General features: G+C 35.2%; 1 protein-coding gene across 1 annotated transcript in view; it reads right to left on the reverse strand.

Moving 5' to 3' along the window:
- Positions 1-34: 34 nt before the first annotated feature.
- Positions 35-13,165, reverse strand: part of TTC21B (tetratricopeptide repeat domain 21B) — a gene marked incomplete at both ends in the record, with an annotated part of 35,191 nt that continues 22,060 nt past the window's right edge. Inside the window, 8 exons of the mRNA XM_010140149.1 lie at positions 35-155; positions 2,912-3,136; positions 4,859-5,054; positions 5,443-5,604; positions 6,131-6,281; positions 7,017-7,098; positions 8,195-8,305; positions 11,356-11,544. Coding sequence (XP_010138451.1) covers positions 35-155; positions 2,912-3,136; positions 4,859-5,054; positions 5,443-5,604; positions 6,131-6,281; positions 7,017-7,098; positions 8,195-8,305; positions 11,356-11,544 — 1,237 coding nt within the window. The remainder of the gene's footprint in view (positions 156-2,911; positions 3,137-4,858; positions 5,055-5,442; positions 5,605-6,130; positions 6,282-7,016; positions 7,099-8,194; positions 8,306-11,355; positions 11,545-13,165) is intronic.

A 13,165-nucleotide genomic window follows, 5' to 3' on the forward strand; every position in this document is an offset into this window, starting at 1 on the left:
CCCAGAATCATACATATAGGTTATATATACATGCCTATTGTTGGATTTTTTTGGTTTCCATATTTCCAGGCCATCTCATAATTTACTGCTGCATCCTCATATGATTGTTCCTTTTCCATTATGTATCCCATGTATTCATAAGCCTTGAGGCATGACTGCAAAATATAAGTATTTATTCAAAATTTTATTTTGATAAGGTTATATATAATAATACTGACAACTTAATTCCTTAAATACTTCAAAGCTGTATAACTGGAAAGCATAAGTGATACTTGTACTAACTATGAGGACAAGATAGTCTTGATGAATAAGACCTTTAATAAAAATCAGTTCTCTGGAATTCTGCACAATGCCTTTCTAAATTCCTCTGAGCCAAGAACAGAATTCTTCATCACTGAGGACAGTGCAACTACTCTTTCAAAAACATTTAGGAACCCTGCAGATATCCCTATCAGTAATAACTCTCCAGCCGCTGCATTGCAAGTCCAGCTGGAAAGTGTTGTATCTTCAAATATTGTTCGTTTCACTTTTTCTTAAAAAGGTATTTTCATACCTTATTTTTGGAAACTGTTTTACATTATAATTTTCCACTGAAAGCTTAAGACAGACAGAAATATCCTGAAGAGAATATTAACCATTAAAATATTTCATTTTGTATAACTCCAACTGTCAAGTATCAAGCATCTGAAAAATAGGTTCCAAACCCTAATAAGCACTAGATGAAAATATAAGCCTTGCTTATGTTACACATACTTATGAATCAATTTAACTCCATTATAAAATCAGTATGAAAGATACAGTAATTCACACAGAAATCTTATATTTAGTACATAAAGCAGGGAAAAAATATTACAAAAATAAGCGAACCTCTAACTACCATATGCACTTACGGTGAACAGCTTGTTATCATGCTGCCAACAGGTCAAATATTTTCAAGAGAATAACAAAGCCTTTATGAAAATACACACTTTTTTTTTTAACATAGGCAGAGCAAAGAAATGCTGATATACAAATTACATTCTATCTTTAACTTCATCACCTCCAATTAGGCTTCCATAATCTACTGATTAAAAGCTTTCAAATCACAGCATACTGGGATAAGCAGTATGGGAATGCCTGGAAGATGAGACTAAAATTATACTCTCCCTCTCATTTGTGATAAACAAACCAGAAAGCTCAAAATCAAGAAGAAACCGCCATTTAATAGAAACAGTCAGCTCACTGGGATCTCACTAACCAAACATAAATCCTATAAATTAAAAACAAACCCATATTACAAGATATTATGCATTCATGAAGTTTTCACTCAATATATTTACTTAAATCGTGTGTGTGTATATATATACATATGAAATGTATGTATGTATCTCCACATCCTTTAATTCTGACTGTTAAAAACAATCCTAAAAAACTAATTTATCACAGTAATGTTTTCTCAATCTAATAAAATCTCCCAAATTAGAAAATACCATGCAAAATACTGCCTTGTGAATTAACAAGATATTTTAAGATCGAAAATATTCAACATCTATTCACTTAGTATCATTCATGCTTAGCTGCTTTGCATGCAAGTTTGAGAAAAGTATCTTTACTGTGCTGTTTTATTAAGGAATCAGAGTTGCAGACTACTAATTTGCCATCCTCCTTCCTATCAAGCAGAGCTCAAACTGTAGGAGTAAACAAATTGCTTCATGGGCTATGTTTTTAGAGCTGCTTGAGCATTTCTGGAACAAATTGTTATTTGCAGTATATACCTGCTCAAACGATCATCTATTCCAAGATATGTCTTGTTCTGTCAGATGATTCATGTTTATCCTTCAGTGACATGGATTTTGCAATTTCCCTTGGCCCTCTAGACAAATGTGTAAGTGACCTTAAGGTAGAATTTTTTCATAATTAAATTCAAACTCATTTTCTGTAAAAATTAAATTGAGTACATGCTATATTAAAAGGCACCTCTGTGGACGTATATAATATCATTATATGAAGAACTGTTGTAGCTGCCTCTTAATTTTCTATTTAGAAATAAAAAGAGCATGAGTTCAAAAAAGCCTACCTCTCAAGAAGGTTGCAGCAATGTGACTGAATAATGAACCTTACCTTCTATACTGATGAATTCAGAAAAAGAAATGTACAGCATCAGGTCCTTTTCTAAACCAAGTCTGCACACTATAAACAGTATCCTGAACCTGCAGCATAATATTGATGAAAGACTAGCCCATTGCATGTGCCACATGTAAAGGAAAGTGAAGTGTACAGATGGGAAAATGGGATCAGCAAAAAGGGATAAAGTGAAAAATAAGCACAAGAGCCAAGATCTCTGCTTGTTCCTATAGTCCAAGCAGATTACTGGGTGGTTTGCCTGCTCAGAAACCCTGAGGTAAAAACAACAGAGCTTTTACCCAGACAATCTACGAGACTGTATCTCCACAGCCAAGGATTAATACTACATGTAAAAAAGTTAAAATAAATCCTGTACAGTAGCAGGCTTATGAACTTAAATGTTTAAAAACGTAAGATATGAAGAGAACATCTCTTAACAAATGGAGCAAGAGTCCAAAATCTATACAGCTACATCTTTCTTCATCAGGTTTGTGAGACTCAGTAAAATGAATCTCCCAAATTCTATAAACACCTTAAGCTTCTAGTGTCACTACAGCTAAAACCTGTATAAGTTATTACAGAATGTGAATAAAAAGGACTAAGCAGCATTCACCGGTTTGTTTACTACCTTTCAGCATAAAGTCGCTGGTTTCCTGGCTTGTTTTGGTCTACTTCTCCAAACTGAGTGAGACACCAGGCAATTGGAAAAAGAAATACATCTCTGAATCATGTTTCAGATGAAAACTAAATATTTAGATGAATTAAAATAGAAGGTTACTAAGGTTTCTTTTAATGTGCATTCACTTACCTTGTTATGACGAAGGCATCGTTTTAATAATTCACTCGCCATATCATATTTTGCAGATTGAATATATGTATCTGCAAGCAGAAGCCAACTCTTTTCAAACTCCTCTGCATCAATGGGATTCCAACTCATTTTTGAAATCCGTTTTAACTGAGTTTTGGCTCGTGGAGTCTGTTTCAAGATCATATAGGCTGTGGCCATTCCCAAAAGTGCTGGTATATGATCCTTCTGCAGTAAAAAACATAGTGACTACTACATGATTTTTTATTTTGCTTTTAACTTTAAAGAAGATTTCACCTGAAAACTAAACTAAAAGCTAAATCTTAGGATCTTGCAAACACCCGATCTTACAAACACATTTTCTATCCAGTGCTATGATTATTTCTGTAAGACTAATCACGATAAACACCACGTTAAGTAATTAAGAGGCTGAACATAAGTTTGGGCTCAAAGCAATGTTCTTCAGGCTCGGGAAATGTTGAAAGCATCCACGAGTATTTCATCTCAACAAGAAACATTTCGATACCACTAAGATCTATCTTTTTGATACACAAATAAACACTTCAGACAGAAATGGAACTCACTTGAACTCACCTAATACAAGTGGTATTTTCTACTTTTGGAAGTGCCTGTCAAGTGTCAGTAACAGGGACACTGATTCCTATTATTAGGTGTACAGCTCCTAAAAATTTAAGTCTAAATTGCCTGTATCCAAAGGTATAACAAACAGAACTCTTAAAAGATACCGTTCTATGCAAGAGCCTCAGGCACACAGGGTATAGAAGAGAATTAGGCTCACATCCCAAAACTGCTTCCTAATTAGAGAGAGTAGTTCTCTCTGCAGCTAACTTAAAAACTTCTTTCCTCCCTATCAGTGTTCCTGGCTCACTATTGGTATTCTGTCTCTACAACTCTTTGTAGGGTTGTGCTGTAAATAGGCTTGCCAGAGCGGATTACAAAAACCTGACCCCACCAAAAGCCCCTCTTCCACATAACGACCAGCTCATCCCCTCTCACCTTCAATAGTCTCACCTAGCATGGATCAATAACCTCTTAAGTCTGAAGAGATTTAAATTGCATATTTTACATGACCCTGGAAAGAAGACTTAAGTAGACTGGAACATTTTTCCTGCTGGAAGTGCGTCACCATGTGAAAAACATTCAATACTCAGATCGATTCTGAGATATTGGACTGGGAAGCCAGTACTAGAGGCAGAAGGACACCTTGTCTGTGATTCTCAGAACTGCCTTACATACAAGATAAGCACCGCTATACTCAGCTCAGTCATGGGGCAGTTTAGCACGCACTGAATGGGTAGTAGTAGCAAGTATTTCTTGGCACTCTGATGGACTAAATACATGTGCTTAAATAAAATCTGTTGAAAGGTGCTGGTAACAGGAGCATGTGTTATTAATCCTAAAGCTAATGACTAAAAGTAGCTATAAAATAATGAAGACTTTCATCATAAGGATGAATTTTAAGCAGATAGATAATCCCACCCTGGAATCCAAATTCTGATAAATTGCCATGAAGTACATGAAGGCAACATTTATTTAATTGTTTTTCCTTACAGAATGTAGCTGTTGTATAGACTCATATCTTCAGACATGCTGCTGGCAAGACTGGGAATGAAAAAGCAAGCCCAGCAACTCAAAGCAAGTAGCCTATTCACATTTAAGCAACTGGCAATATTAGCAGTCAGTTGAGATAAACCTACAATCCAACTGAAAACTTCTGTAAGATATTATTTCAGCATTTTTTTCAAATTTTATACAAAATATTCTTTAATATTCTTGATATTCTTTTAATATTCTGTAATTCTTTAATATCTTTAGAACAAATAGCACCAAACACATGCCTCTAGTCCTGAATGTAAACTGGGAGACAAGTTAAAGAAAGAAGCAGTAAGCATGAAAGAGAAGACTAAGGATATGAGACAGTTAACTAACCTCAGCCACTACTATTTCAGTGAAAGTGTTCAGGGCTCGTTCAACACTTGATTTCTGTTTGGTTGCCATATGACAATAGTTTTCCATAATTCGCAGCTGAGTATGACCCTGAATGGTCTGAGGCTTGAGTTCCTTCAGAAGATTTTCCGCTGTTCTTACAGCCAACTGCACTGACTCCTGCTTCTCCACTGAATTACTGTTATCAGAAAGAAAGTGTTTGTAAGAGCTTATTTTTTTAATATAAACCAGATTCATTATGAGTTAGTACTGACTCCATGCTAAAGGCATGACACTTTGTAAAAGATGGCTCAGTTATATAGGCACTCAACACTGATTCTCTAACAACTGCTGTTTCAAACTAACAAGTTGTTTTAAACACTGCAAGTGACCAAGATTCCAGATACTTTCTGTCTGAGACTGACTTATTACAGTCTAGGATGGTCTCTCACAATAGAATAAGTTGAATATTCAAAGCATTAGATAAGCTCAAAGTTCTAGCGATTTAAATCAAGGCACATTATTAAGCTGTGGGAGAGAAAGGGAATGACAGAAGAACCCAAGCAATATTTATTTGATTCACCTACCCAATGTCAGAATCCAGATTTTCAAAGACTTCACCACCCACAGTTTCATTATCTGGGTTCAAACAAATTTCAATCATGTTGTAGACTGCATTCTGTCCCCAGTCACTGTCCTTTCGAGCTTTATTAAAATGCCGGAGTGCATCGTTTGGTTCACCTGTATACCTGGACAGATAATTAAAATATTTAAATCTGGGCAAGTAAAATTTGCTGCTCTAAATTAAATTGCACTCCAATCCCTGAAAGAGACCTAAGTATTTTAAAACAGATGACACACCTGCACACGCTGATAATGCAAGGTTTGAACAGCATGCATACTGTTGCGAGGAACTTGTTTTTGCAGATTAAAAACAGTCTAATAAACTCTAAAATCTGAAAATAAGCAGTATTATATTAGTGAACCAGCAAGAATATCCATTTTAACAAGCACAAAATATGAAAGATATATGCAAGACAGGTAAAATAGCTTCATTTTGAAGAGGAGCTCATTGGAAATTATTTCAGAACAGAAGAGGAAACCTGTCCTAAATTCCTAGCACCTAAAGTAACTAGGAAAGTGGTGCTAAATTACTTACCAGCTACTTATCGCACTATACATAGCACCTCTGAACCATAGTGGGTGACAAGAAAGTTAATTTACATAGGCACTACACAATCAAATACACTTTATCTTAATTCTAATAGCACGTACCAAAGATACAGTCCTTTGCAGTAGTGAAATCCTGGTTCAAGCTTTGTTCTGGAAGAATGTTTTTCAGCCATTAAAAGAAATCTTGGGATGACTTCTAGTTTCCCATCTCTTCTTAATATATCAATTAATCGCGAGAGGGCTGCATAGTTATCTAAAATACAAGTAATTAGGACATTCTAAATCCAGTTATTTGCTGTACAAATGGCTTAAGAAACAAAAAGCCTGCCTTTTTTGTTTCACACGCAAGTGATACATGGTGTAATACATATGGCATATTACACAGTAACCACAGATGTAAGAATGAAGATGTGTGTGTGGGGTACTTGCAGTACTTGTAATAAAAACCTGTATAAAGATACCTGTACTTCCCTTTCAAAAGCCCTCAAACGAAAACATTTGCTGAACTCTCATGACTTGTTTCACAAAGTCCACTAGAAACCTTTACATTATTTTAACAGATTTTAGTAGCTTTTTCTCCAGTCATGATTTGCAAGTTGCTAAAAGAACCTTTCTCCTGTCTGAGACAAGTTTCCTTTATTAATCTTAAAATAGTATGTTAGCTTTGTGTTCATGTACTCGGTATCTTAAACACAAGAGAAAGAGCTTTACAGTTACAAGTAAGTAACACCCTAGCTATATTTGGCTTGAGGAAAACAATTCATATTACACTTCAGTAAATTACTGTATCTACAAGAAACAGTGTTCTCTTCCCCTACAATAGCTTTATGTTTTTATATACAGCAACAGTCATTGATTTTAGTATCCATTACATTATAAATAACACTTTTTTTTTTTAATCACACGAAGTATTTTTTAATATTTATTCTCCTATCTCATTAGAACTATGCATCAGGAAGAATTAAAAGTATCACTGCTAAATATTCACCCGGCTTGCGTTCGAGGAGCTGCTGGAAATGAAAGACAGCTTGTTCATAATCTTGCTTCCTGAACATGAGATCAGCCATCATCTACAATATTGACCAATTTAGAGAAAACAGAACAAAATATTATAAATTGTGGTTTATAATGAACCCTAAAGCTATAATTTCAGCTCCCCATTTTGCAGAACTAAAGTGCTGCAGGAATTGCATCAGAAGTAAACCAAGTTGGGTTTTTTATCGCTCCCTGGAAAACACACACTCTCCTATAGACAGACACACAGGGTAATAACGAGCAGGTACAGGCTCGTATCTCAGTTTTTCACTTAAGGTAGAAATTAAAGGAGAATTAGACACTTTGATGTGCCTTTCAAAGATATATGGTTTTACTCGTATAGTTTTACTCCTAATTTTATTTCCCGTAAATGCAGATTAAGCACATAGAAAAGCAAAGTTTAAAAGTTACAGGAAAAGAAAGATGATAGCCCACTTCAGCAGTAGAAATAAAACAAAATTATTTCAATTTGTCTCCACTGAGAGTTAGCTAATAAAGAGTAGATTTAATAACATATATTAAGAGTGCTACTACCCCTGTTCTCTCCATATTAGAATAAATTCCAGATGTTAAAATGCTGTGAGAAAATAAATTATTCTTATCTTAAAATCATTTCCCTCCTAATCTGTTAAAGCAAAAGTTGCTCAGTCTATTGAGCCATCTAAGCCAAGAAGAATACAAACCCTGTATAGTGAATCTGCACCCATGATTAAAACTGGGTGAACTTTGATTAACTGTGATTGTATAAGGATGTAAAACCACCTTAAGTACACAGTCCTTTTCTTCTTTTTAGATACTTACTTTAATATTACTGTGCTGGAAAAAAATTTCTTTCCTGACTATTAGTCAATTGTTAATAGAACATGTAATAAGCCATGCTTTAGGCTGTCTTACAACTAGTACTTTTTAAGACATTATTTTTGCACTGAGATAGAACATAGGCTATGACTGTTAGAAACTTCATATTAAATCATTATCCAGCATACAGTGAAAAAGATTTTGTTGCAATGAATTTTTCCCATTTTTTGAAATCAGAAGCTGTAGGCTTCCTTAAAAGTTGTATTTTATGGATCCATCACATTGCAGACACAAAAACCTCAAAAACCACAGGATTAATATAATAGCACATACCATTGTTGCTGCTTCATTATCTTGGTCATTCTTCAGCAGTAAGGAACACTGATGTTGACAGGCATCAGTATTATCTTGTGCAAGATATAAACGTGCAAGTTCCAACATTGCCTGTAGATTAAAATATTTAACTGTGTGTAATTCAAGGAAGGAGAAAGCTGGTTCACTTCTACAAGTATTATTAAACTGAGATTTCAAAGCCTCTGGGAAAATTTTCTCTTCTTCTTCTGTTGTTTCCTGTGGGCTCTTGGTCAAGTAATTTAATTCCCATTCGCTCACCTTTAAAATAGATAAAACCTTTTCATCTTCAGAGGGGTATTCTGGAGGTACATTGAGAATATAGCTGTTCAGAAAGTATTGTTCTGAAGTCTACAGTATTTTGGTAAGAATCATGTTCTTGGATAAAAAAAAAGTAAATGCAAGTAGTTTAAAATTCATTGACAGAAGCAAATACCTCATTAACATTCACCACTTAGTTCTGGAGCATAAGCAAATTTCAGCAGAAACAGTTTTCTTATTTACGTTTCCAAACTTAATACATTAGGACTGTGTAGATCCATTTCTAAGAAGCAATCGCAGAATAAATATTAACCAACTGAAATGTACATAAGCATGTGCACTTCAGGCTGAAGTCCCATCATACACTATTCTGAATAAAATGCCACAGAAAAGTGTATAAACACGAGCTGCCACAGATTTAATCAAGCTCCCATTGAAGCAAACAGGAGTAAAACCAATCACAAAGTAAAATCAGCAGTTTACAAACAGTAAGCAATGTCAGTCCTGCTTAATTTTATATGGTGTTTTGATTTTGTTTTCTAAAAGGAGGCATTTATAATTGCATTGCAATTCCCTCTCGTTACACTCGCAAAAGGCACTTCTGAATCAAAATACTGTTTTGAACATCCTGTTCAGGATACAAAAGCAACTTGCATAATATTTAACAACCGTTTCCCTCCTACTTCCTGTTATTTACATATTCAAACTTACACTCTATAATTCTGAAACAGAAAGGCAGGTGGGCAGGCATTGAAATGATATGGAGATAGCATGTAAGAATTTTAATTATGGAAGCTTTCTTCAAGCCACTGTCCTTATGTGCATAACAGTGGAAGACTGAAAAGCAGCCTGCAGTCAAGGAACACTTCCTGCCTTGGGAAAGCCGGAGAAGAACATCAGATAAACTGGACTTCAATACTAGATTCTAGTGACTGGAGGTGGTCTCTAAGTTTTCAACTCCAAACCAAGAAACAATGATGTTGTGAAACGGTGTGCTTAATGCAGTCTGTGATTCACTTCAAGTCTGCATCTGGGAAATGCATTGCCTCTAACCTGGTAAGAAAAACGAGGTAGGGTATTGCCTACCACATTTCACTATGTAAAATGGAACAATACAACATAAACCAAAACCCTTATGACGTGGCCTGCAATCTCTTCGCATTTAGCTGAATAATTTGTTTAATGCAACATTTTCAAATCTGGTTTGGGTTATTCTGGTTAGAATATACAGGAGATTTTGTTCTGATGAAAAAATACAGATAGCTTCAAAGCAATTTCCAATGCTTCAATATATAATTAAGGAACATAATCTCTGTGGAGACATCAAGATATAGGCACAAGTTTAACAGCTCAAATTTATATACTGTAATCTAAATGAATTCAATTCCAACCTTGTACTAGTAATTTTTTTAAATATGAAGGGAAGAAAACAAGTTGAAATCTACAGAAACTATAGAAATAGAGTGAGATGACTCATTTATACTAGTTGTGGGTAACCAAATGTATTTTGCTTTCACTACTCTAAGCAGGAAACAAGTTCTTAATCAGAAATTCAGTCTTAGATTTTCTAAGATGTCATTGTTTTCTATTGCTAGTGAAGCAGGATTAAATAAAAAAATCTCCAGTAAGCGTGTCTTACAAATATTCAGTACAAATGTCAGGGCACAGCATACCTTGTTATGACAGGAGTCTCTCAAGAGTATGATTTTAGCAAGAATTGAAGGGACATGTCATGCTTGTTTTTCAGTATTGGTGTGAAAGACAGAAGAAAATATTACGACTTTGATACTAAATTACTGGGATAGCATACCACAAAAGCCATAGCTGTACCTGTACTATGACAGGTAGTCTCCTCACTCTTAACGGCAGAATGAGGAAGTCACTCTCTCATTCAAAGATTTTATGGATGTTATTATTCCTTTCTCAATTTATTTTTCCTTCATCATTCTTACAGGATGTCTTGACAAAAGCCTGACTCAAAGATGCTGAAGTTGTAGCTTTAGGAAGGACCTAGATTCCTGAAACCACAACACACAAGTTCAAGTATTAAAACCAGGTGATAGGATGACAATTGAGCAACTGGTGAATCTGACAGCTGTGCAATAAGAACTAGCAAAATAAGAAGTCTCCACATACACCTAAATATATAGCATACTTATGCTAGAAAAGAGCGGAAATTTGACAAAAAATTTATTTATTTTTAATCTAAGAAAACCCCACTAAGGTTGACAATTTTGGTGCTCATAAATTTCTTAGACTTTCACAGCTCCCTCTCTTATCTCTAAAACCCAGGCCTGTGAAAGAAGAAGGAAGAGGGGGATAAAAATAAGCTCAAATTTACCAGCATTTATCAACAGGCCGACTTGTGTGAAAGAGACACTGCAGGGAAGAGAAAAGCTGTGCAATAATCGCTGCTCAACAACAGCAACATTCTGTGACTAAACCCATAGTCCTACCAAGTCCAGATAAAAGTCTGAAAGAGACAGAAGAGACGGAAACTGTTTGAACTGACCGAAATCACTGGGACTTCATTCCAGAAGACAGGCAACAAGCAAAATTGAAACAATCTCCATTATTACCATGCCATATCCCTTCCACGTCCTCAATCAGCCCATGAAGGTAGGCTCACTATACGATCTAACGGACAACTCGGTGTGTGCAGACCACCGTTTGAATCAGGAGTTTCAGTAAGACAGAAATTAGCAGTACATACAACCATTTGACCATGATAAGCAACAAAGCAGGGCAAGTTCAAGACTATAGATCATAAAACAGAAATAATTGTAAATATACTTCTGCACTGCGGATAATTAGAAAAACGTATTGCTAGATAACAAAACTGAATGAAAAAACAATGCAAAATAGTCAGAGGGAGAACTGACCTTGTTATTGGTTTCACAGTGAATAAGAGCTTCTTTGTAAAATTTAATTGCTTTTTCATAGTTTCGCTGGGCTGTACAATGTTTTGCAATCTCAGCACAAATTTCAGCTGCTAACTGTTTCTGTGCAGGAACTGCATCCAGCTGTTCTATCTGAGCCCGTTTAAGCACTCTGCCTTGTAATTCCCGAGCCTAGTGTGGGGAAAGGAGTGAACAGTCAAAACTTTTCAAAGGAATGAATTTTATATTATCTACTTTAAAATAATCTAATTAAATTTTTAAAAGGCTTTATAAGCACACTATGTATTTTATAGATGAAACCCCCCAAATAATAATTAAAAAAAAACGGGTAAAAATGTCTACAACTACAAAAAACATCAATGTAAAGAAGCAAAACAACCCAAATCTCCCAATACCTCTCCCTCAACAACCTGTTACAAACTTACAAACTGCTTCCTCAAAATTCACATTAAAAAGATGCTGAGAACTAACCTAGCGTTCAATACAGCCTAGTGTTCGCTACTTTCAAGATGGAATCCCAATACACTTTTTCTAAAATACTGCATAACAACTACATGCCAATCCTATAACGTATAATTACACTTTACAGAACATGATTCTGAGATAATCATACTGACAGTATTCCGTGAAATTTAAGGAAAGGGACATTAAAGCAAAAGCCAGGGAGGGATCCAGTTTACCTGTTGTGTACTTGAAGCAAAGTGGTATGAACAAACTTAATACTCTATCTAAGGAATATTTAGGTCAAATGCATTCGTTTGAACAGTGACGATGCATTTTTATTAGTCTAAATTTCCCCCATATTTCTGTGCCTTGCATTATTTATGACTAACCTCTTCCCCAGTTCAAATGGTTGCATTCCAACTTAACTACTAGCAGAGTTGTAATCACAAACAAGCTGGTGTAAGACATCATTGACCAAAGCCTCATTATTGAAGAGAAAAGCAATGCTTTTGCACACAAGCCTTACAGTTTTGCTTAGAACAATCTTATTATCATCTCCACGGGTTCCCATTAAGAACTTCCTTCCAAGCTACCTTCCTACATCAAAAGCATTCAACAGAAGTGTTACCTGCTTTCTTCTTAAAATTAAACTTTCTATAAGGTTTATAAACCAGATCTGAGAGGCCAAAACCCAGAAAGCATATGTACTTAACTCCTTTAATAAGCACAGAAAACTTAGGAAAAAGAGAAAAAAAAAAAAAAAAAGAAAGAAAAATGATAGAACTATGCAACTCACACACACAAAAAACCCCCCTACTAAATTCCTAAACTCCTTTAAAAAGCAAAGAAAACTTAGGAAAAAGAAAAAAAAAAAAAAAAAAGGAAGAGAAATAGGAGGGGGCCAAAAAAGCCTTCATTTAGGGAGTGACTAAGAAAAGTTTAGCAGAAGCACGGAGGTAGAGCTCTTTGTTAATAGGAGATGCCCAGAAAGAGAGCAAATAAGGAAATAGCTATGCCCAATTCCGATTATGCTTGATCAGTTTCCTTTGATTTCAACCGGAATTCTTGTCAATTAACACAGAAGAGATTCCCTCTTCCTGCTTAGGCAGTTTTGTAACTATCTTAATATTGAAATAAAATTTCAGAAGAGCTGCTTTACTCCTTTAAAAGTTCACAAGTTGAAGAGAATGAAGCACTAATATTATTCTTATTCTTCTCACTTTTCTACCACTTTCCCTAGCAGGGAAGATAATTAAAACACAAATCTGGGTTCTAACATCACTCTGAAAAACAAGGGAAGAAACCTGTTTAAGAAGTGGCAATAACATGACTGAGCAGTTACTCCTGC

This window comes from Buceros rhinoceros, unplaced genomic scaffold (genome assembly GCF_000710305.1).
Source record: "Buceros rhinoceros silvestris isolate BGI_N320 unplaced genomic scaffold, ASM71030v1 scaffold8967, whole genome shotgun sequence".
Taxonomy (NCBI): domain Eukaryota; kingdom Metazoa; phylum Chordata; class Aves; order Bucerotiformes; family Bucerotidae; genus Buceros; species Buceros rhinoceros.